Source organism: Xiphophorus couchianus, chromosome 7 (genome assembly GCF_001444195.1).
Source record: "Xiphophorus couchianus chromosome 7, X_couchianus-1.0, whole genome shotgun sequence".
In the NCBI taxonomy this organism is placed as follows: Eukaryota; Metazoa; Chordata; class Actinopteri; order Cyprinodontiformes; family Poeciliidae; genus Xiphophorus; species Xiphophorus couchianus.
The window spans coordinates 32,707,611-32,733,472 of record NC_040234.1 but is presented as its reverse complement, the minus strand read 5'-3'; the positions used below and the strand labels follow the sequence as shown (position 1 = coordinate 32,733,472).

The 25,862-nt window shown below is 42.5% G+C and overlaps 1 protein-coding gene across 15 annotated transcripts in view; it reads right to left on the bottom strand.

The window, feature by feature from the left end:
* The window catches only part of ttn.1 (titin, tandem duplicate 1), a 155,829-nt gene that overhangs the window by 20,878 nt on the left and 109,089 nt on the right, over positions 1–25,862 (bottom strand). For all 15 annotated transcript variants that reach the window (XM_028024207.1, XM_028024211.1, XM_028024213.1 and 12 more), the window contains 17 exons: positions 25,500–25,807; positions 25,301–25,405; positions 24,960–25,157; positions 24,570–24,866; positions 23,876–24,463; positions 23,432–23,734; positions 6,009–23,318; positions 5,619–5,915; positions 4,859–5,446; positions 4,460–4,762; positions 3,994–4,290; positions 3,630–3,917; positions 3,205–3,510; positions 2,745–3,047; positions 2,362–2,667; positions 507–2,270; positions 111–404 (listed from right to left, as the gene is read on the bottom strand). In XM_028024207.1, coding sequence (XP_027880008.1) covers positions 111–404; positions 507–2,270; positions 2,362–2,667; positions 2,745–3,047; positions 3,205–3,510; positions 3,630–3,917; positions 3,994–4,290; positions 4,460–4,762; positions 4,859–5,446; positions 5,619–5,915; positions 6,009–23,318; positions 23,432–23,734; positions 23,876–24,463; positions 24,570–24,866; positions 24,960–25,157; positions 25,301–25,405; positions 25,500–25,807 — 23,855 coding nt within the window. The remainder of the gene's footprint in view (positions 1–110; positions 405–506; positions 2,271–2,361; positions 2,668–2,744; positions 3,048–3,204; positions 3,511–3,629; positions 3,918–3,993; positions 4,291–4,459; positions 4,763–4,858; positions 5,447–5,618; positions 5,916–6,008; positions 23,319–23,431; positions 23,735–23,875; positions 24,464–24,569; positions 24,867–24,959; positions 25,158–25,300; positions 25,406–25,499; positions 25,808–25,862) is intronic.

Below are 25,862 nucleotides of genomic sequence, written 5' to 3'. Positions count from 1 at the left end.
AGTAAAAAATAGTAAGTTGGTTTTTGAATGTTACATTAATGTAAAAACTGGTGTGCATACATTAGACCTATTAGTTTTAGTGTAATATATTTACATTTTTTGCAACTCACCATTTTCACTTCGTACAGCAATAAAACCAGAGGAGTTGGATGGGGGACTGACAATGCCTATAGCATTTCTAGCAATGACTCTGAACTCGTAGCGCTCATTTGTTGTCAACCCTGTGACAGTGTACTGGCAGTCATGTACTTCAGTCAGATTGGCCTTGAACCAGCGACCGTGTCCTTGACGTTTCTCAATGCTGTAACTTGTTATCTTGCTACCGCCATCACGTTTAGGGGCATCCCATTTTAGTGTTACTGAGTCACTGGTTACATCGGTGTAATCAGGTTGGCCAGGTGGGTCTAAAAAACATTGCATTTATATTAGATTTAATACACTATCATGCTAAACACAATTCCAACAAAAGGGATGTATAATGTTGTATTATTTTCACAAAGACTTACCAACAGGACTCACAGCCATTGTTGGCTTGCTTTCATCACTCATTCGGCTAAAGCCAGCATCATTTTGAGCATAGACTCTAAAAGAGTACTCAAGACCTTCTATGAGTTCCAAAATCCTGTAATCCATTTCTTTTATAAGAACAGTGTTCACTTTTTGCCACATGATGCTATTCTTTTCTTTTTTCTCCACATGGTATCCCTGGATGGGAGTTCCACCATCATAGATTGGTTTTTCCCACTGGATTGTCATGCCATCATTAGTAACATTATAAACAACTGGTTTTCCTGGTGGTCCTGGAGGTCTGAATTGGTGCTTAGCAATAACCATTTGTGAGATTAGAGGTTCACTCACACCATATCGGTTTTCAGCACACACTCTGAACTGGTATTGGACACCCTTGATCAAATTGGGGACTCTAAACTGAGTACTCTCAACATGGGAGGAAGCCATCTTCCAGTTAGATTGGGAGGTGTCACGTTTCTCCACTGTGTAACAAGTAATGGCTCCCCCACCATCATCATTAGGCTCATCCCAGGAGATCATGATATTGTCAGCTCTGACTTCATCCAGGCGAATGGGTCCAACTGGCTTTGATGGTGGACCAAGAGTAATGACAAAGATGTGGAAGGATTTCCTGTTGACCTTGTTGTCAAGACTCAGGGTGTATTTGCCTTCATTCTCCTTCTTTACATTCTTAATCATTAGAGTGGCTTTGTTTTCAGTTGTCTTAAATCGAACTTGGTCACTTTCCTTCAGAGGCAGACTGTCCTTTAACCACTGCACAGCAGGTCTAGGCTTGCCTCTGTATGGCAACTCAATATGCACATTATGACCCAAACGGACACTGAGGCTACCGCCTGGGTATTCTCTGAGGTCTGCCTCAGGAGTGATGATGTAGTCAATGACCTTGATAGGGCCATGCTCAACAAAATCACCCTGTCCCTTCTCATTTCTGGCTGCAACTCTGAAGAACACCTCAGAGTGCTCCTTGAGTTTCTTGACCTCAGATTCACATTGTCTGCTGACTGCTCCCATTGACCACTCCTCATCCTTCAGCTTTATCTCAATGACATAGTCAGAGATGATGCTGCCTCCATCATAATCAGGCTTTAGCCACTGTAGTGTCACAGAGGTCTTAGATGAATCTTTCATAGAAATTTCTTTGACTGGTCCTGGAGTTTCTGTAGCCTTGACAGGTTCCTGTGTTTCACATGGATCACCAATGCCATTCTCATTTTCTGCTAAGACGCGGAAGAAGAAAGTTGTCTTTTCTGAGAGATCTTCAATAGTGTATGTAGTATTTGTGCATTTGTTTGTCACTGCAGAGTATGATCTCTTAGAGGAGTCCCTCTTCTCAACAATGTAGTTTGTGATCTCAGCACCACCATCAAGAAGTGGAGGGTCCCAGCAGAGGGTGACTTTTCCACGGGTAACATCCTTCATAACCAAGTTTCTGCACTGAGCTGGGGTATCCTGTACCTTCACAGATAGAGATAGTGTTTTTGGTTCTCCGACACCATTCTCTATCTTGACTGTGTACTTTCCAGTGTCAAGTCTGGTCACTTCACGCATGATGAGCACAGTTGTTGTGTCTGAGTGATGGAACTCATATTTGGGATTGCGATCTACGCATTCTTCTCCTTTGCTCCAGGAAGCAGTGGGAGCAGGTCTGCCCTTCAATGGAACAGACAACTCCACATCTTTACCAGCTTTGACAATATAGTGAGTTCTCATGGCAACATCTGAGTCAATCTGTGCTTCCTCTGTGAAGGGCATACAAATTTACAGTGTTACACAGATTGACAAAACACAAACAAGACATGTAAGCAATTTTCAATATTCTTTTTAAATTACCCAGGATATCTTTGGCCTGCACAGGCTCAGTCATCTCTAAAGGTTCTCCACGGCCAGCACAGTTCATGGCAGAGACTCTGAAGAAGTAGTTTGTATCTGGTTTTAGATTGTGAACTGTGTACTCTGTAGTCTTAACCTCACCCTTAGAAGTAACCATGGCCCAGTCTTTCTCTCCTTCAACAAGCTTCTCCACCATATAGCTGGTAACCTCACTACCTCCATCCCATTCAGGCTTAGACCAACCCAGGGTGATGGATGTCTTTGTTGAGTCCACAACCTTTAGCTTGCAAGGCTCATCTGGTGGATCTGTGAAATTAAAATCATTAGATTTTAATGAGTAGCTTAAGTCTGATTATTTGTTTTTAAAATTATTTTTCACATACCAACTGGGTCAGCAGCCTTATAATAGTCTGACACATCAGAGAATGGTCCCTCCCCAGCTTTGTTAATGGCACAGACACGATATTGATACTCATTTCCTTCTGTCAGGTGGTACACCATCTGTTTGATGTCAGTAATAGGATCTTTATACACTCTGATCCAGCGCAAGCTCTTCTTATCCCGTCTCTCTAGATAATAGCCAATCACAGGGCTACCACCATCCACTCCAGGTTTGTCCCATTCTACTAGCATCGTGGTCTTGGTGGCCGTGTTTACTTCCGGAGTATGAGGCTGGCCAGGAGTTACTTTAGAAAAAGACAAAATTAAATATTAAGGCAAATGAAATGAAAATGACAGCCAATAATGAAATAAATGTGAGAATAAACAGAAGGAAAAATAGGATACTTAGTAGTGACTGATGAGGAAAGGATTAACTTTATTGTAATAGAACAAAAAACTCACCAAAGGCATTCTTAGCGATGACCGGTTCAGACTCGAGTGGCTCTCCAACTCCAAATTTGTTAACTCCCATCACTCTGAAAACATACTCATTTCCACGCACCAATTTTCCGACTGTGATGTGTGTATTCTCATATCTATCTGAAACAGTTGACCAGACCACTCTGCTGGTTTCACGCTTCTCAATAACATAGTGGGTAACTTTGGAACCTCCCTGGTCAGACTCTGGAACTGGTTCCCAGCTGAAGATTATCCGGTCTGCTGTTATGGAGTTGAAATTGATAAGGCCAGAGGGGGGTCCAGGTTTGTCTAAAAGGAGAGTCAAAAGACACATGATCATCAACTGTATATCTCTGTATCAACCTCTGACAAACTGGATGATTCATAAAATAAGGAGATCTCAGCAGAAATTTAAGTGTTTAACGTACCAAGGATTTCAATCCTGATTGTAGCAGAAGCTGATCCCAAAACATTTTTGATCTTAATCTCATATGAGCCTGTGTCAAAGCGAGTTGCATCCTTAATCAGAACAGCAGAGGAGTCTGTTGTGCTTTCAACAGACACAGTAGAAGAGGTTATCAGCTCCTTTCCATCCTTGAGCCACACAATAGTTGGCAGAGGCTTGGCAATAATTCCTACTCTCAGTTTTACTGAAGCCCCAGCTTTATACTGGACCACATCCAGATACTCAGGAGGAAGATCAATAGCTGGGGCACCTATAAAAAATATTTGTAAATATCAATCACAGTTATCAACAAAACATAAATATGCAAAATTGAATCCATAACCTACCACATGCATCAACACAGGTGACGGGGCCAGCAATAAGAGAAGGGTTGCTGACAGATCCAACAGCATTCTTAGCATAAACTCTGAACTCATAAGATTCATCTTGAGTGAGTCCATATGCAGTGAAGCCCAATTCAATGATGTTTGTAAAGTTGGCTTTCACCCATCTGCCATTAGGAGCTTCCCTTCTCTCCACACTGTAGCCAGTTATCTTACTGCCTCCATCAAATGGTGGTTTCTGCCAAGTCAGGCTGACAGAGTTCTTTGTGACTTCTGTGACACGAACATTTGCTGGGGGCTCTACAACATCAATGTGGAAAACATCCAAGTCAAAGGAAGAAAAGGGATACATTAAAAGTAGCTTTGGATACTATGTGTATTAGAAATCTGCCAACATTAGATATAAAATTATGTATACACTGAACATGTCTGATAAGGATAAAATAAAACTATGAAATTAAAGACTTACCACAGGCATCAATCGCAAGCACCTCTTCAGATGTCTTGCTCATCTTTCCGATACCAGCAGCATTTTCAGCTGCTACCTTGAATTCATAGATGAGGCCTGGACAGATATTTGTAACTCGCCACTGGTTTCCTGGTATTGCTGTTTTATTAACCTTCTGCCAGATGCTGCTGCTTCTCTCTTTCATTTGAAGGTGATATCCAATTACAGGGCTTCCGCCATCAGTGACTGGCTCATTCCAGCACACTGTCAAACTCTCTCTGGAAACAAAGCTAACCCATGGGGTGGATGGAGGACCCGGGATTACTGAAAGACACCAACATTTTGTTAAAGCAGTTAAGAAAGAATAATGAGTCATAAAATCAGATGAAAAATCTTTATTAAATTGACTCAATGACTTACTGTAAGGTAGTTGGATCATGACTGGTTTACTGTCAATGTGGTTGCTTAGACCATAGCGATTCTCGGCCTTGATTCTGAACTGATACTCCTCCCCCTTGGTTAGCTTATTCACCTTGATAGCACTCCTGGCGATGTTAGTTGACACCTCTACCCAAGCGGGAGTACTTGTTTCACGTTTCAGAACAACATAGTTGGTAACAGGACTTCCACCATCATATGCTGGAGGATCCCATTTTAGACATACTGTGGTCTCTCCAACCTCTCCAATCTGAACTGGACCAACTGGAGGTCCAGGTTTATCCAGCACAATGAAAATAAGAGAGATCTTGGTTGTTCCCCCTGCATTTGAGGCAGTGACTTCATATTTTCCAGCATCACTTGAAACGCTTTCACTTAGAGTTATAAATAGGCTATCAGGAGTCACTTCTGTCAGAAGTCTCTTGGACCCTTTGATGACAACATTGTTTTTGGATATTGTCACCTTTGGCATGGGTTTTCCAGTAAGAGGAATCTCAAAAGTCAGGTCAGATCCTGCTTTTACATATACTGTATTCTTGGGGTAGTTCTTTAAGTCAAACTCTGGAGCCTCTGTTAAAAAAAACAATACAAGACTATCAAGATTGATAAAATATATCTTAAAATTAATACACACTTATCTGACTAAGCACCAAACTTTTAATATGTCTAAAATAGTGAAATTTACTAAAACAAAAAACAAATTATGTTTTTTTTAATTTTAAAATAAAGAAAGAAAATTTACCATGTATCTCCTTGACAATAACTGGAACAATCATCTCCTTAGGTTCACTGAGTCCAGCATGGTTTTCAGCACGAACTCTGAAGAAGTATTCAGCCCCTTCTCTGAGGCTCTTAATGATATGAGTCAAGGTCCTCACAGTTGCACATTTCACCCACTTGGTCTGACCCTTCTCTACAGCATCAATGAGGTAACCAGTGACCCTGCTTCCACCATCATATTCTGGTCTTGTCCAGGCAAGTGTAACACTGTCTTTAGTGACATTTGCAACTCCAAGTTTCAGTGGTGGACTTGGTACCTCTGCAAAAAACAATAAGACATTTGTGTTTAACTATGTTAGGATCTGTATCAAAAAATTATACAACTATCATTGATTATTCAGTCCTAGTATACCTGTAATCTTTGTTCCTCCCTTCGCCTCTTGAGGTGTACCCACTCCATTCTCATTTTCTGCTATAATTCTGAAGTAATAGACAGCACCCTCCTGCAAGTCTTCCACTTTATAGGTCAAAGAATGACAATTGCTCGTCACAGACACCCAGGCCTTCTTACTTGCCTCACGTTTCTCAACATGGTAGGCTTTTACTGCATCTCCACCATCATTTTCTGGAGCCTCCCACATCAGTGTTGCAGAATCTCTAGTCACAGATGAAACTTTGACATTGATTGGAGGTCCAGGAGAGTCAAGCACTTTCACTACCATGGGCAAAGTTGCTTTACCCAATGGTGATTCAATTGTGACACAGTACTCTCCAGAGTCATTCCTAGTTGACTTCTCAATAGTCAGCGACGTGCTGGATTCTGTTGCTTCAATGGTTCCTCTTACTGTTAGATCAACACCTTCTTTGCTCCATTGAACTGTTGGTGCTGGTTTTCCTTTGAATGGTGCACTAAGAGTGAATGACGTACCATGTTTTACAATGAGAACCTTGCGCATCTCAATATCAACATCAAATGATGGCTCTGCTGTTCTGTCTGCTGCTGCACCTGGATCTGAGTATGGGCTACGCACACTGCTGCCCACTTTATTTATTGCCTTTACACAGAATTCATACTCTACGTCTGTCTTTAATCCAGTGACTGTGAACTCCAAGCTTTTGGTAAGAGGTATTGCCTCAACCCATCTGGCTAGTTCTTCAGGTGACTCAGGTACTTCTTCCTCCTCATATTCCTCTTCATCCTCAATGTCTGGCTCTGGTTTGCGAATAAATTCTCTGTATTCTACACTATATCCTAAGATGGGAGCACCACCATCATTTGTTGGTGGCCTCCAGAGGATAGACACAGTGTCTTTGGTGGAATTTATCATTTTTGGCTTGGTTGGACGACAAGGAACAATCAGGGGATCTAGTGCTCTGAATGTTGCAGATGGTTCACTGGCAGGACTCAGGCCACCTGCATTTTCAGCATAGACTCTGAAGTCATACTCACAACCCCTGCGAAGTTTTGTCACCACCATGGTAACCTCTTTAACTAGATCTCTGTTCACACGGACCCAGCGCATGCCTGTCTTCTCACGACGTTCAATTACATATCCAGCAATCGGACTACCTCCATCATTGGCTGGCTTACACCATGTAAGGGTCATTGAATCTCCAGTTATGTCAGTGACATCAACACCTGCGGGAGCAGTTGGAATTGTGTATGGATCTGTAATTTTTATAACATCACTCTCCAGAGCCTCCCCAATGCCATGCTTGTTAACAGCTAGAACTCTAAAGATATATTCATTACCCTTAAGCAGACCTGTCACTTTAAAGTAGGTCTTTGTGACATCGCCCTTTACCAATGTCCATGCCAAACGACTGGTCTCACGCTTCTCAACAACATAATGTGTGATTTTAGCACCACCAGTTTCCTGAGAAGGACCCCATGACAGAGTGCAGTCTTCAGCTGTAAGACCAGTGATCTGGAGAGGGCCTGCCGGGGGCCCTGGTTTATCGATTATCACACAATTAATTGGCATAGTAACTGTTCCCCCAATATTCTGGAGAGTTAGGACATACTGTCCAGAATCTCTTTTGACACAGTCCTTTATAACAACACAGGTGCTTGTATCTGTTGAAATAATCTGAATTCTGGCTCTCAGCTCAATCTCGTTGCCATCCTTTGTCCAGCAGATGACAGGGGCAGGACGTCCAGCAAGGTCAGCATTAATCTTCAGTGTTTCTCCTGCTTTCACAAACACAGTCTCTCTAAACTTGACATCCATCATGATGCGTGGTGGATCTACATCATCCTTGACAGTAATTGGGCCTGTATTGAATGATGAGATACTGAACTGTCCAGCAGCATTCTTTGCAATGACACGGAAATCATACTGGCTGTTCTCTGTAAGGCCTGTAGCATCATAGTAAGTCTCCGGCACATTGGTGAAGTTGCACCTGGTCCATCTACCCTCAGGAAGGTCTCTCCGCTCAATAATGTAGCCAGAAACCTTGGATCCGCCATCATACTCTGGTTTATCCCAAGATAATGAGACAGATGTTCTTGTAATAGCAGTAACCACAGGTGTGCCTGGAGGATCACATGGATCTCTTGCTGCAACAGGTTCACATGCCTTGCTGCATTTACCAATGCCAGCAATATTTTCTGCATAGGCACGATATTCATAGAGCATTCCCTCTTCAACGCCAGTGACTTTGTATTCTGTGTCTTTGATCATTCCTCTGTTCATCTTTGTCCAAAGAATGCTAGAACGCTCCTTCCTTTCTAAATGATAGCCCAGAACAGGACTACCACCATCACTGACTGGCTCATTCCAGGTCACCAACATATATGACTTAGTAGCCAGTTTGACAATAGGCGTTGATGGAGGTCCAGGTTGTTTGAAGTTATATTGAGCAGTAATTCCTGGAGAATCAAGGGAACTACTCTTTCCGTAACGGTTAACTGCATATATGCGGAACTGGTACTCTGCTCCATGTGTAAGGCGGCCAGCTTTGAAAGATGTTCTGGCAACATTACTTGCCACTATTTGCCACTCCTGTGTGTTTGTATCTCTCTTCTCCACAATATAGTTGCTGATGGAGCAGCCACCATCATATTCTGGTGGGGACCAAGACAGTGTAATGCTGTCTGAAGTCACAGCATCCACCTTAATTCCTTTAGGTGGACCGGGTTTGTCCAGGACAACAACTCCAATACTAGCTGTTACTGTTCCAGCAGTGTTAGCCAAGGTGATCTCATACTTGCCAACATGTTCTCTGTTAGCTCCTTTAATAATAATTTTAGATGACGTTGCTGTATTTATGATTGTTATTGATGATGTTTGTTTCAAAGGAAGGCTATCCTTTTTCCATGATACAACAGGTTTTGGTCTGCCTCTCACAGGCACTTCAAGAGTTAGATCATCCCCAACCTTGACGCTATATGTTGTAAACAGTAAATTTATGGATGGTTCTATTGCAACATCTTTTGCCACCACTGGCAATCCAAGATCTTTTGGCTCACTCTTTCCCTTCTCATTTACTGCAACAACTCTGAAGAGATATGCTTCATTGGGATTCAGATTAGGAACAGTTGCTTCTGGTACTTTGACTGTACATGCTGTGCCCCACTTGTCACCACTCTTAGGTTTGAATTCCACATTGTAGCACATTACTTTGCTGCCACCATCATGAGCCGGCTTCTCCCAGGCCAGTGATGCACTGGTTTTTGTTACATCCACAAGAGTTACCTTGTTTGGTGGTTGAGGCACTTCAGACACTTTGGTTTCTTTAGTTTCAACTGCATGTCCCTGACCATATGCATTGACAGCACATACTCTAAAATAGAATATTCCACCTTCAGGGAGGTCTTCAATTTTAAATGAGTTGGCAGTACAATTGCTTGTGATAGTAGTATAGGCCTTTCTCACAGATTCCCTTTTCTCTACAATATAGTTTGTAATTTTTGCACCACCATCATTGAGTGGTGTGTCCCAGGCAAGAGTTACTGAATCTTTCTTGAGCTCCTTAACAGTGAAGTTTTGTGGTGCACTTGGTGTATCCAAAATTCTTACTGAAATAACTGCAGATTTTGTACCACTGCTGTTCTCCAGTGTTAAAGAATATTTCCCACTGTCAAAGCGGTTAACATTGTCAATGAGAAGCATGGTGTATGAAGTAGTAGTGTCAATTGCAGCATGCTCTGTTAAAGTGCTCTCAAGTTTCTCCCATTTCACAGAAGGTTCAGGTCTCCCTCTAATAGGGACAAACAAGCGCAGAGTTCCACCAGCCCGTACAGACACCACCTTTCTGAGGTCTGCATCCAACTCCATCTCTGGTGGATCTGCTCTGTCAGAAGTCAATACTGTGCCATGGAAATTGGCTGCTTCCCCAACTCCTTCTGAGTTAATGGCACAAACACGGAACTGATACTCTCCACCATCCTTCAGGTCTGTGATAGTGAGTTTAGTGACCTGAATACCTGTTGGTGGAGTACACATGGTCCATTCTTTTTCAACTGGTGCTTGTACTGCTGGTGCTACTTCTGCTTCTTCAGTTAATTCTGGTTGTGGTGTATACTCCCTCATTTCAACAATGTATCCCTTGATGTAGGCTCCACCATCAAAGTCAGGTTTACCCCACAAGAGGGACACAGAAGACTTTGTGTAGTCTGTCACCTTAGCGTGGCGTGGAGGTCCAGGTGGTGTTGTAGCATCACATGCTCTATAGAAAAGGGATAATTCACTGAGGTCTCCTATTCCAGTCTCATTTTCAGCAGCAACACGGAACTCATAAAAGTGGTCTGGCATAAGACCTGTGACCTTGAAGTTTGTTTCTGTCAACTTTTGCCTGTTGCATTTTGTCCACCTCACACTATCTTTGTCACGCTTTTCAAGATGGTAAGCTTGGATGTCAACTCCACCTGTGTTTTCTGGAGCTGTCCAAGACAGAACCATGGAGTCCCTTGTGATTTGACTTGCTTCAGGAGTTCCAGGAGCACTTGGTGGCTTGTAAGGATTGCGTGCAATAATAGGTTCACTCTGAAGGCAATCACCAGCCCCATATTTGTTCATTGCCCTGACTCTGAAAATGTACTCATTTCCTGAAAGCAAATTTTTTACTTTATGGTACAGGATTTTTACATCTGGTGCAACTACAGTCCAAGACAACCTGCTGGTCTCTCTCTTCTCTAAAACATAGTGACTGATGCTAGCTCCACCATCCAGAGCTGGTTCAGACCAGGCAAGGATGCACCTATCAGCCATGATTTCAGACACTTTAATGGGACCAATTGGTGGACCTGGTTTGTCGAGGACTTTAACAGTGATGGGGAAGGTTTTTGTACCACCAATGTTTTTGAGAACAAGGTCATAGTGGCCACTATCTAGTTTGGTAACATCCTTTATGGTCATAGCTGCACATTTGTGTGTAGTTTTAACTTCAATGCGCAAGGCTTTCTCCATTTCTTTGCCCTCTTTAAGCCACACAACCTCAGGTTGTGGAGTTCCATAAATGTCTGCATCGAAAAGCAAACTCTCCCCAGCACAAACAACAATTATATCCTTGTATTTGGGGTCCATTGAGGCCCTTGGTGCTTCAATGTCATCTGTGGCAGTGATAGGTCCAGAGCTATCTGATGGCCCACTGAAGACTCCAGCAGCATTTCTTGCAATAACTCTAAATTCATACTGCTCACTCTCTGTCAGACCAGTCACTGTGTACTCTGTCTCAATTATATTAGTAAAGTTGGATCTTACCCAGCGACCATCAGGGGAGGAGAGGTCTTTTCTTTCTACAATGTATCCATTTATTTTACTACCACCATCATACTGAGGTTTGGTCCACTGAATTTTAATTTGACTTTTAGTAATATATACAGCTTCTGGAGCACCAGGAGAATCACATGGGTCACGAGCAACAAAGGACTCAGATACTTTACTGCATCGTCCAATGCCAACAATATTTTCAGCATAAACTCTGAATTCATAACCAATGCCTTCTTCAAGATTGCAGATCTTGAATTGAGTATCTGTAATTCGAGTTTTGTTTAGTTTGTTCCAGAGGATGCTGCTTCTCTCTTTACTTTCAAGGTGGTAACCAATCACTGCACTCCCACCATCAGTAACTGGCTCATTCCATTCAATGATCATCATTTCCTTAGTTGCATATTTAACATATGGTGTACCAGGAGGCCCAGGTGGTTTGTAAGGATACTGCACTACAATGGTCTTGGAGTCTAGAGATGCACTCTTTCCATATCTGTTTTCTGCTATAATTCTAAACTGATATTCTGCTCCAGTTTTCAGCTTTGTCACCTTAAAAGCTGTTCTAGCCAGCTGTGTAACAACTGGCTGCCATGTTGTGGTTGTGGTATCTCTCTTTTCTACTATGTAGTTCTTAACTTGACAACCACCAGTGTACGCTGGGGGCTCCCAAGATAGATGGACAAAAGTGTTGCTTACTTCCACCACTTTAACTGGACCTTTCGGTGGGCCAGGCTTGTCGAGGATAATAATAGTCACATCTTCTGTGATGGTGCTGACAGTGCTTGTTGCAGTAATAGAATATTTGCCAAAGTCTTCCTTACATGCCTCCGTAATCTGAATTCCAGTTGTTAATGGAGTGTTAAAAACATTAACTCTAGAGGTCACCTTTAAAGCCTGACCATCCTTTGCCCAGCTGATTTTAGGTTTGGGCCTTCCAAGTACAGGGAATTCCAGTTTAAGATCTTTTCCAGCTAACACATTGTAGGTATTAAATTGCATCTTGATGCTTGGTTCTATGGTCATGTCATTTGCAATCACTGGTGCAGCAAGTGCCTTTGGCTCACTCTTTCCTTTCTCATTGTAAGCAATGATCCGGAATAAGTATTCTGTGCCTGCTGTCAGACCTGTAACAGTTCCTTCACAAGTCTTTGGGTTTCCTGCAACTCCCCACTTATCTGTGCCCTTAGGCTGCATCTCAATCAGGTAACCACCAATCCTACTGCCACCATCATGTTCAGGTTTCTCCCAGGCCAGTGTAGCACTGGTTTTTGTGACATCTGTAAGAAACACTTTTCCAACAGGCAGTGGCACTTCAGAGGCTTTTGAAGCAGTTTTTGTCTCTACACACAGACCAATTCCATAATCATTCTCAGCCATGACTCTGAAGTAGTACATAGCTCCTTCAATTAAATTGTCAACTTTAAATGTGGTCTTGGTGCATTTTGTGGACACATTTGCATAAGCCTTCCTTGTTGATTCTCGCTTATCAATGACATAGTTCTTGATTTTCGAACCTCCATCAATTGCTGGTGCATCCCATACAAGTGTAACAGAATCCTTTTTGATGTCTTTAACCACAAGGTTCTGTGGAGCCCCAGGCGTGTCAAGGACTTTTACTGAAACAAACTCAGAGACTGAGCCACTACTATTTGTCAGGCTTAGGGTGTATTTTCCTGAGTCATGTCTGTCAGAACTGTCAATAGAGAGCTGTGTGAAGTTCACAGCTTTCTCAACCACAGCTTTTTCAGAAAGGTCTCCATCATCCTTTGTCCATTTAATCTCAGGTGTTGGCCTGCCCTTGAAAGGAATATAGATTCTAACAGATCCACCAGCTTTTACAGTGATGCCTTTTCTCAGCTCGGAGTCAAGATAAATTTGTGGTGGATCCATCCTTTCCTCTGGCTTTGCCGTTCCAGAAAGAACAACTGGTTCACCAACTCCCATTTTGTTCAAAGCACACACTTGAATTTTGTATTCCTGGCCCTCAGTAAGTTTAGGAATTTCATATTTGTTGACACGGAGACCAGTAGGGGGTGTAACCATCTTCCATTCTTCCTCTTCAGCTTTGCATACTTCAACAATGTATCCTTGGATGGTACTACCACCATCAGACAGAGGTTTTCCCCAAGAAACTGTGATGGAGGTTTTTGTAGAGTCAATTACATTGACATATGCTGGGGCACCAGGTTTGTACTTGGGGTCAGATGCTTTGTAGTATGAACTAGGAAGGCTTGGTTCTCCTGGACCAACAATATTCTCAGCAGATACTCTGAACTCATACTCATGACCTATGGTTAGGCCTGTAACTCTATATGACAAATCAATTATTTTTTGTCTGTTACATCTGGTCCACTTGATTCCAGCCCTGTCCTTCTTTTCAATTATATAACCTATAATCTCGGTGCCACCATCAGTCTCAGGGGCAGACCAAGTTATTGTCATGCCATCATGGGTAATGTTGAATATGTCTTCAATGTGAGGTGAACCAGGTGGAACAAAAGGATTCTTCATAGTAACTGCAGCAGATTCCAGTGCCTCACTGACTCCATGGCTGTTAACTGCCATTACACGGAACATATACTCATTGCCCTCCAGTAATTTAGTAACTTTGTAGCATGTGGTGTTACAGGTAGTAGAAACAACAGTCCAAGCTAGGCGACTTGTCTCTCTCCTCTCAATGATGTAATGGGTAATAGGATTACCTCCATCATGTAGTGGTGCCCGCCATGCCAGTGTGCATCTATCCTCAGCTACTCCAGTGACATGGAGAGGCCCTTCACATGTACTAGGTCTATCCATTACCAAAACCTTAAATGGAACAGTTTCACTGCCAGCCTCATTTGTCAGCAGAAGTGTGTAAATTCCACCATCAACTCTAACACAGTCCTTAACAATGATCATTCCATGACTTTCTGTGTTTTTGATCTCTAGTCTGATTGTATTCTCAACTGGCTTTTCATCCTTGAACCACTGGACCGAAGGCAGTGGCTTGCCACGGACGTCTGCATCCAACCGGAATGTCTCTCCAGCATTTACGATAACAGTCTTGGTAAAAGCAGGGTCAATTGAGTATTTAGGAGACTCGACCTTGTCACTTGCTGTTATAGGTCCACTGTTGTATGATGGCTTGCTGACTGTTCCAACTGAATTTTTAGCAAAGACTCTAAAGTCATACTGTGCATTTTCTGTGAGACCAGAAACAGTAAACTGAGTCTCAATCACATTCGTGAAGTTTGCCCTTACCCACCTGCCTTCTGGCAGATCACGTTTTTCTATAATGTAGCCAGTAATATTACTGCCTCCATCATATTCTGGTTTAGTCCACTGAATGACAATTGTATCCTTGGTCACATGGACAGCTTCTGGTGTGCCAGGGGGATCACATGGGTCCCGGGCAACACAACCCTCTGAAATCTTACTGCTTCTTCCAATGCCAACAATATTTTCAGCATAGACCCTGTATTCATATTCTATACCCTCCTCCAATGGATGACTCTTGAAACTAGTCTCATGAATAAGTGTCTTATTGATCTTGACCCAGAGAATACTATTCCTCTCCTTTCTTTCAAGATGGTATCCAAGAACAGAACTTCCTCCATCTATTATAGGTTCATGCCACTCAACAATTTGGTGGTCTCTGGAGAGAGAAGTAATAAAGGGAGTTCCTGGTGGGCCTGGCTCTCTGTAAGGATATTGAGCCACTACAGCTGATGAATCTAGACCTTGACTTTTTCCATAGCGATTCTGGGCAATGATCCTAAACTGGTACTCAGCTCCCGTCTTTAGTCTAGTAACCTTGATGGTTGTTCTAGCACAGTTGGTGGTCACATTCTCCCATGTTGTTGTGGTAGTATCTCTTTTTTGTACAATGTAGTTTGAGATTTGGCACCCACCAATATGTTTTGGTGGGTTCCATGAAATTGTGACACTCTGTGTTGTGATTTCATCAAACCTCACTGGACCAGATGGAGGTCCAGGTTTGTCCAGAACAATTATTTCGATTGCACTTTCCTTCTTTCCTGCTGAGTTAGTGGCAGTTATAGTATACATACCAATATCGTCACTTGTCGCCTCCTTAATGCTTAGAGTTGTATGTGTAGTTGTATTGTGAATATTTACTCTGGTGGTAAACTTCAATGGGGCTCCATCCTTTGTCCATGCAATTGTTGGCTTAGGGCGACCAAAGATGGGAATATCAACATTCATGTCTTTGCCAACATGAACACTGTAGCTGCTGAATGCAGGCCGGATATCCGGCTCAAATACCAGATCCTTGGTCATCACTGGACCAGCAAGGGCTTTTGGGTCACTCTTTCCTTTGTCATTGATTGCAGTAACTCTAAACAGATATTCCTGCCCTGGATTCAGATTGGACACTGTAGTCTCCATAGTCTTAAATGTATTTACACCAGACCATTTGTCCTGGCCCTTCAACTGTACCTCAAGCAGATATTGTTGAACTCTGCTTCCACCATCATATTCTGGCCTATCCCATGCCAGAGAGATGCTTGTTTTTGTCTGATCTGTAACAGTCAAACTTTTTGGAGACTGAGGCACTTCTGAAACCTTAAGAGGGTCTACTGTTGCTGCAGGCAAGCCAACACCAAAAGTATTTTCAGCTAGGACTCTGAAATAGTAACTACAGCCTTCTTGAAGGGGTTCAATCTTACATGAAAGAGCATGACAATTTGTCACAACAGCAGCATAGGTTTTACGTGTGCTTTCTCTCTTTTCAATAATGTAGTTTTTAATCTTGGATCCACCATCTAAAAGAGGTGGCTCCCACGCCAGTGTCACTGACTGATTTGTAATTTCTTTCACTTTAAGAGCAACCGGGGCGCTGGGTGTATCTAGAACACGGACGACAACAAATGCAGACTTGGTACCACTGGAGTTCTGAGCAGTAACTGTATATTTTCCACTGTCATTTCTGCTCATTTTATCAATTACAAGGGATGTATAACTGCTGGTTATTTCAACCTGAGCAGTTTCTTTGAGAGCCTCTTCATCTTTGTCCCATTTAATGGTAGGAATGGGTCTTCCTTTAATGGGGATAAACAATCTAAGGGAAGCACCAGCTTTGATGGACACAATCTTTCTAAGTTCTGGGTCAATGTCAAGGTCTGGCTCTTCTGTCCTGTCCTGCACAACCACAGCTCCAGAGAGATCAGCATGCTCACCAACTCCTACCTTGTTGATAGCACACACTCTAAACTTGTACGTTTGGTTTTCCTTCAGATTTCCAACTTCAAATTTAGTTGTCTTCACACCTGTCGGGGGTGTGCATATTATCCAATTCTCAGCAGGTACATCTGTGGCAGAGGCTGATGCATCTGGTGCTTCAGGTTGCACCACTGGTTCTGTGGCAATGCAACACTCAACAATATACGCCTGAATCTCACAGCCTCCATCACATACAGGCTTTCCCCATGACAAAAGTACTGATGATTTTGTTGTGTCAGTGACCTTGGGATTTTGTGGTGGGCCTGGTCGGAATATGGGATCAAGAGCTTTGTAGAAAACAGTTGAGGTGCTTGGCTCACCAACACCCACAGCATTTTCAGCAGCAACTCTAAATTCATAAATATGGCTTTCCAGTAAGCCAGTTACTTTAAAGGTCAGATCTGTAACTGTTTGCCTATTGCATCTTGTCCATCTCACTCCTTCTTTGTCATGTTTCTCAATTATGTATCCAGTAATGGGACTACCACCATCTTCAGAAGGAACCTCCCAGCTGAGCACCATCGAATCCTTTTTGACATTGGAAACGTCTACATTCTTTGGTGTTCCAGGTAGGACAAATGGATCTTTAATTAGAACAGGAGCAGACTCAAGTGGTGCGCCCACTCCAAACTGGTTGACTGCATGAACTCTGAAGATATATTCATCTCCTTCAAGAAGTTTATTTACTTTGAGACAAACATTCTTTACTTTTGGATCAACAACAGTCCAGACAAGCCGACTTGTCTCTCTTCTCTCAACAATATAGTGAGATATTTTGCTGCCACCATCCTGAAGTGGTGGTTTCCAAGCAAGAGAGCAATGATCTTTGGCGATGCCTGTAACAATAAGAGGTCCTTGTGGTTCCCCAGGTTTATCAAGGACAACAACGTTGACTTGGGTAGCCTTTTCTCCTCCAGGATTTTTCAGCAACAGTGTGTATTGTCCTCCATCTGAAAGTTTAGATTCCTTTACAGATATGTAAGCTTTAGTGGGTGTGTTCTTAATTTCTCTATGAATTGTATTGCCAAGCTCCTGTTCTCCCTTCAGCCAGTGAATGGAGGGCAATGGTTTGCCATGAACATCAGCATCAATTTTGAAGTTGTCTCCAGAATTAACCACAAGAGTCTGTGTATATTCAGGGTCAATGCTGATGCGTGGTGGTTCAATCTCATCCCTGGCGGTTATAGGGCCAGTGCTGTATGAGGGTAAACTGAAAACACCAGCAGCATTTCTAGCAATAACTCGAAACTCATATTGGTTATCTTGCACAAGTCCAGTGGCAACATATTCTGTCTCAATCACATTTGTGAAATTGGCCTTCAACCAACGACCCTCAGGAAGTTCCTTCTTTTCAACAATATAACCAGTTACCTTTGCACCACCATCATATTCAGGCTTGGTCCAAACAATTGTTATGGAGTCTTTTGTGATCTTTGTTGCTTCTGGAGTGCCAGGAGGATCACAAGGATCTCTTGCAATATGCCCTTCAGACACTTTGCTTGCTTTGCCTATTCCTACAATGTTTTCTGCATAAACTCTGTATTCATACTCCATTCCTGGTTCTAGACCTGTCGTTTTAAATGTTTGGTCAGTAATGAGAGACTTGTTTAGTTTGACCCATAAGATGCTATTTCTCTCTTTACGTTCAAGATGATAGCCTAAGATAGTAGTTCCACCATCATTCACAGGCTCATTCCAGGCTACAACCATGCTGTCCTTAGAACAGGCTGCAATGTTTGGTGTTCCCGGTGGTCCTGGGAGCTTGTATGGGTACTGAGCAACAATACATTCTGAAGAAAGAGCTGGGCCTTTTCCATATCTGTTTTCAGCCACAATCCTAAACTGATATTCAGAGCCAGTCTTAAGTCTGCCTGCCTTAATTTTTGTTCTTGCTAGATTGTGAGTTACAACCATCCAGTTTGTTGTGGATGTGTCCCTTTTCTCCACGACATAGTTTTTAATAGTGCATCCACCATCATATTCAGGTGGATTCCAGGAGATTGTTATACTATCAGAAGTAACTTCCTCTACCTTAACTGGCCCTCTGGGCTGGCCAGGTTTGTCTAGAACAACAATACCAATATTTACTTTTGTTTCTCCAGCAGTATTGCCAAGAGTAATAGTGTATTGGCCAACATCATCTTTAGCTGCCTCTTTAATGTTGAGGTCCAGCATTGTGTCTGATGCACCAAAGTTGACCCTGGTAGTTCTTTTCAGAGGCTGACCATCTTTTACCCAGGTAACAGCTGCTTTGGGTCGTGCCACATATGGAACCTCCACTGTCAAGTCTTCTCCTGCCAACACACTAAATGTATTGAACAACATTTTAGCAACTGGAGCAATGATGAGATCTTTGACTATCACAGGGACGCCAATTTGACGAGGATCACTAGTTCCTTTCTCATTCTTTGCTGCTACACGGAACATATACTCTTCCCCTGCATTTAGTCCACTTATAGTAGCTTCTGTGTCTTTCACAATCATAGCCTGGGTCCACTTATCCACACCCTTAGGCTGAATCTCAACAACATAACAGCCTACTCTGCTGCCACCATCATGTTCTGGTTTTTCCCATGATAGAGTTACACTGTTTTTAGTGACATCTTTAAGAGTGATTTTACCAGGTGGCTGTGGCTTCTCAGACACTTTAACTGATTCAGGCATTTCGATGGGCAAGCCAATGCCGTATTCATTTTCAGCTAAAACTCTAAAATAATAATTGCAGCCTTCCAGAAGTTGGTCAACTGTAAAGGAAGTACTATGGCAAGTGGCTTTAACTGTGGCATATGCTTTCCGTGTTGACTCACGCTTTTCAACTATATAATTCTTAATTTTGACTCCTCCGTCGTTCATTGGTGGATCCCATGTTAATGTGACAGCTTCGTTTGTGACAGAGGTAATTTTTAGATTTTGTGGCGCACTTGGTGTATCAAGAACCCTTACCTGAACTGTCACAGTTTTGGAACCAGAGCTGTTTTCAATTGTGAGGTTATATTTTCCACTGTCAAATCTGTTTACATTTTCAATTACAAGTGATGTGTATGATGACGTGCTGTCAATGGTTGCTCTCTCTAAAGGCTCACCCTCACCATCACCTTTAGACCACTTAGCTTGAGGAGCTGGTCTGCCTCTTATTGGAACAAACAGTCTAAGTGTGCAGCAAGCTCGTAGACTGACTACTTTGCGGAGCTCAGCATCCAGGTCCATCTCAGGAGGAAGGAGTCTATCCTCAGCTTTTGGATTTTCAGGAATAAATGCTGCTTCTCCAACTCCTTCGCTATTCATGGCGGAAATACCAATCTTATACTCCTGGTTTTCTTTAAGATTAGTGAGGGTAAATGAAGTTGCGAGAAGACCTTCCTTAGGAGTAACAATGGTCCATTCCTCCTCTTCTTCTTTTTCACATGGGATGCATCTCTCAACAATGTAACCAGTGATTTCAGAGCCACCACTATATACAGGTTTGTTCCAGGCAACAGTAATTGAGGATTTGGTCGTGTCCAGGATTCTGGGGTTACATGGAGCTCCTGGCTTGTACAGCCCATCAGTGGCTCTATAAAATAGACTGGGCACACTTGGTACACTCACTCCAGCAGCATTCTCAGCAAATATTCTAAATTCATATTCATGTCCTGTAGTAAGCCCAGTTGCCTTGAACTGTAGGTCTTTAACTTTTCTTATATTGCATTTAACCCATCGAAGGCCAGCTCTGTCTTTCCTTTCAATACTGTAGTTGGTGATGGGAGTTCCACCATCACTCTTAGGTGCTTGCCACATGACAACCATCGAATCTTTAGTAATAGCTGTCACCTCAGGGTTTTCTGGGGGGTCAGGTTTCACATATGGGTTGTCTGCAATAGTGGGTTCTGATTCAAGAGATTCTCCAAAACCATATTTGTTCACAGCCATTACTCTGAATATATATTCATTTCCTTTGAGTAGCTTAGTTACTTTGTGCTGGGTAACTTGCAAACCTGAAATTACATTGGTCCAAACCAGTCGACTTGATTCGCGTTTCTCAACTACATATCCTTCGATTTTGGCACCACCATCATCCGCTGGTGGAGCCCACGTAAGTACACAGTTGTCAGCAGTTACATCAGACACTTTCAGAGGGCCAATTGGTGGTCCAGGTCTGTCAAGCACTTTTACGTTAAAGACATGTTTTGCAAATCCACCAACATTTGTAGCAGTCAACACAAATTCACCTCCATCTGATCTAACAGAGTCCTTGTTAGTCAGAATAGTTGTCAGTTCAGTAAACCTAACCTCCAGTTTCATTGTGTTCTCAACTTCCTTTCCATCTTTTGTCCAAGCCATAGATGGGATTGGCTGACCAGCAATATCAGCTTCAAGCTTAAAAGACTCTCCTGCTTTCAAAAGAACTGTGTCCTTAAAGATGGCATCGACCATAATACGTGGCTCAATTATGTTATCTTTACATGTAATTGGGTCAGATGGTTCGGATGGTATGCTCACAGCTCCTGCTGAGTTTCTGGCTATGACACGGAACTCATATGAGATGTCCTGAGTGAGTCCACTGACAGTAAATGCCGTTTCAATAATGTTGGTAAAGTTAGCTCTGGTCCAACGACCAGCAGGCAATTCTCTTTTTTCTACTGTATAACCAGTGATCTTAAAGCCGCCATCATAGGCAGGCTTTGTCCACTGAACTGTGATGGCGTTCTTGTTAACAAAAATTGGCACAGGCTGACCTGGTGGATCCACAGGGTCCAAGGCTAGTATTGGCTCTGAAGCTTTACTGGGTTTACCAATTCCAGCCATGTTTTCAGCCATGACACGGAATTCATAGGCAACTCCGTCTTCAAGCCCTGTTGACTTAAAAACGTTGCCTTTCACAAGACTATTGCTGATCCTATGCCATATAATGCCACTTCTTTCCTTCCTCTCAACATGATAACCAATAACTTCATTTCCACCATCAGAGACAGGTTCATTCCAGCCAATTGTTATTGAGTCTTTGGTGAACGCAACTACACTGGGAGTTGCTGGTGGCCCAGGTACTTTGAATGGATAGGCAGCAACCACTGCCTCTGAGGTGATGGGAGGTCCAACACCATATCTATTTTTAGCTTTTATTCTAAACTGGTACTCTGATCCAGTGGTTAGTCGAATAGCTTTAAATACTGTGCGAATAACAGTAGATGAAAGTTCAGTCCATGTTTGGGAAGTGGTGTCTCTAATTTCAACCACATAGTTATTAATTGGAATACCTCCATCATTCTCAGGAGCATCCCAAGAAAAGATACAATAGGTGCGTGATATTTCCACAATCTTCACTGGTCCTTTTGGTGGCCCAGGTATATCATGCACTTTGATGATTATGTTCTCTGTCACAGATCCAACAATGTTCTTGGCTGTCATGGTGTAAACACCACTGTCAGCTCTAGTGCATTCACTGATGCTGATAATAACAGTAGCTGCAGTAGTTTCTACATTGATTCTTTGGGTGAGTTTTAGGGCTGCTCCATCTTTCTGCCAAGAAATTGTTGGTCTAGGACGCCCCATAACTGGAATTTCAACCTTAATGTCATCCCCTGCTTTGGCAATAACAGTCTTCTGACATACACCACGTAAGTCAAACTCAGGAAGTGATGTAGAATCTTTGACAATAATGGGCTTGCTCTCACGTGGAGCACTTCTGCCAGATTGATTGACAGCCATGACATGGAAAATATATTCCTCATTTTCATTAAGGTTCTTCACTGTGAAGTCCATGGTCTTCACTGTTGTAACATGCGCCCACTGGTCTGTTCCCTTCTTCTTGGCTTCTAGAACATATCCTGAAATTCTACTTCCACCATCATGTTTGGGTTTGGTCCATGCCAGGCTCACAGAGTTCTTTGTTATGTCAGTGGGAATAATGCTTTCTGGAGGCGTAGGTGTTTGAGATGCACGAATTGGATCAGTAGTTTCAACTGCCTCTCCAATGCCAAACTCATTCTCAGCAGACACTCTGAAGTAGTACTCACAGCCTTCCCCTAAGTCACCAATTCTGACTGATGTTGTGGGGCACTTTGTAATTGCAGTAGCAAAAGCCTTGCGTGTTGATTCTCTTTTCTCAATTATGTAATTTGTGATTTTGGCTCCTCCGTCAATTAAAGGAATATCCCACTGAAGTGTAATACTTTCTTTGTCTATCTTTACTGGTTTGAGGTTAAGAGGAGGTCCAGGTGAATCCAAAACTCTCACATGAATGTCAGCACTTTTCTTTCCAGCAGAGTTTTCAAGGGTAATCTCATATTTGCCAGCATCAACCCTTGAACTCTCAGGAATAAGTAGCATCGTGAAAGATTCAGTGCTATCAATGACTGCACGTGGAACAGGGCCACCCTCTTTACTCCAAGTGACTTTGGGAGCAGGTCTACCTTTGATTGGCACAAAGAGACGGACGGAGCAACCAGCTCTAACAACAAGGGTTCTCCTCAGCTCAATATCCAACTCTAAATCAGGCTCGGCAGCATGTTCTACAATTTGAACCAATTCCTGGGTTTCACCAGGTTCACCAGCTCCTTTGGCATTTACAGCACTAATCCTGAAATGGTACTTGGCACCAGTTTCCAAGCCAGGGACAACAAACTCTGTGATTCTGAGTGGTGACGAAGGGGTATCCTTAATCCATTCTTCTGTTCCCTCTTTTCTGTGCTCAATTACATATCCAATGACTTCAAGCCCACCATTATCCAGAGGTTTCCCCCAGTTCAGTGTAGCAGTAGTTTTGGTTGTGTCTGTTACTCTTGGATTGACAGGACGTCCTGGAACATCTGGCAGAAAGACAGAGGTTACAATTTGTTAACAAAAAAATCAGCAAGAACTACAAATATATATAAACATTTTTTTTCTAGTCATGAAAATACTCTAAGTTGTTTTTACTTACAGGCAGCAACTATTGTTTTGACAGGCATAGATGGCTCACTTGGCTCTCCAAAACCAGCTCTGTTCTCAGCAAGAACACGGAACTCATATTCAACATCCTCAGTGAGTCCAGTGACTTCAAAACTGAGCTCAGCAATGGTTTTCTTGGATGCCCTAACCCAGCGCATCGCTTTCTTTTCTTTTTTCTCAATACTATAGCCAATAATGTCACTTCCTCCATCTTCAGCAGGTCTTCTCCAAGTCAAAGTTACTGAATGTCCATCAACTTTCTCAACTTCAGGTTTAGATGGCGGACCAGGGGGACCTAAAAAGAAGAGAATAAAAAACAAAGCAATAATGCAATGTTATTTAATTTGAAATGCAATAATATATATAGACAGTTATACAAATAGATGAACAGCAGATAAAAGATTACAACCTGAATAAAGAAACTAATTGTACATACCAAATCTGTCAACCATCTTGACAGCTTCAGAATGAGATGGCTCACTAACTCCATACTGGTTCACAGCAGAGACTCTGAAGAAATATTCATTGCCCTGAATGAGTTTGTTGGCCACATAGTGACAGTCAATGACGTTCTCTTCCAGGACTGTCCAGAGCAGACGGCTAGTTTCCCTCTTTTCCAGGGTGTAATATTTGATAGGAGAGCCTCCATCCGCTGTAGGGGCTGTCCAAGTAAGAATCACCTTTTCAGAGGATACACCACTACATTCAATGGGTCCAGGAGCACTAGGAACATCCAGAACTTTGACCTTGACAGTTTCCTCCTTTACACCAAAGGGATTGGTGGCTGTGATGATATATTCTCCAGAGTCCTTTCTGCTAGCATATTTTACAGATAAAGTGGATGATGTTGGAGTGGTTTCAATTTGAACCAAGTCAGAGGGTTTGAAGTATTTTCCTCCCTTTGACCAGAATGAGGTTGGTGCAGGTTTTCCTAAAATGCTTGTTGCAGTCACAACAATCGTATCACCTGCCCTGACAGTCAGACCTTCCTTTACCTGAGCATCAATGATAATGGTTGGTGCAGCTGTTGGAAAAAATGAGATACATTTAACCTATCATGCCCTAATCTGCATCTTATTGTCATACTGACTTACAAAAGTGTTCAGAGTAGTTATTAATTTTTGTCTCACCATATTCATCTGTACACATAATGGTATCTGTCTGCTCAGAGGGTGGGCTGAGGGCACCTGCAGCATTCTTTGCCCTGATCCTGAACTCATATTTGCAGCCCTCTTGTAGATCAGCAACAGTAAATGCAGGTTCCACAACATTCACATTGTTGGCTTTCACCCAGATCTTGGAAGGCAAATCACGCTTCTCTACAATGTATCCTGTCAATCTGTGGCCGCCATCAAATTGAGGTTCAGTCCACTGGAGGGTCACACTGGTTCTAGTAATGCTGATTACATCCGGTTTACCAGGTGCATCTGTTGATATGGGGTAAAGCAACAATCCATGATTGGGTATAAATATGCTCAGGGTTTATAATGTTGGTGCTACTTCATCTCTTGTAAACTTACCGATGGGATCTAGGGCTACCTGTGGATCAGTTGGAGCACTCGGTCTGCCAATTCCAGCCAAGTTAATGGCCATTACTCTGAACTCATACTCCAAGCCTTCAGTTAGTCCAGTGACTTTGTGTTCCTTCATCTTTAAGGCAGACGGACTGGCCCTTTTCCACAACATACTGTTCCTCTCCTTAAATTCAACATGGTATCCTGAACATTTCATCAAAGGTTGGGAACAAAATTCAGTGTAAGATCACCTTACATTAATAAAAATACTTAATTTTCAGATAACGTATTGATAAAATAATCAAACTGTTAAAAATGGCGCTGATTAAATCTTAAGCAGACTGCACCTGTAATAGGAGACCCTCCCGTCTTTCTGGGGTCAGACCAGGCAAGATATGCAGAATCATGCCGCATACTCATGATTTGAGGAGGAGGTGGTGCATCAGGTACATCTGTGAAACAAAACAGTACAGGACAGTGTTATACAGTTAGCTTAAGTAAAATATTGGATTCAATAATTATTTTTTATAGAGAAAAAGGACTTACTAAATGGATGTTTTGCAACAACGGGATCAGACTTCAGTCCCTCCCCAACACCATATTTGTTCTCTGCACTGACTCTGAAGATATATTCTGTGCCCTCATGGAGACCTGTCACCCTCATTGTATTTGTCTCCACAGAGGATGAAATATTCACCCACATGTTGGTGATGGAGTCCCTTTTTTCCAGGATGTAGTTTGTGATTTCAGAGCCACCATCATCCTTAGGAACACCCCACTTTAGTGTAGCACCATCAGCAGTAACATCCTTGAATTTTATTGGTCCACCAGGGATGCTGGGTTTGCCTACCACCCTAAAACAGCAAAGACAAAACATTTGAACCTTTATTTATGTATTGCCAATGATTT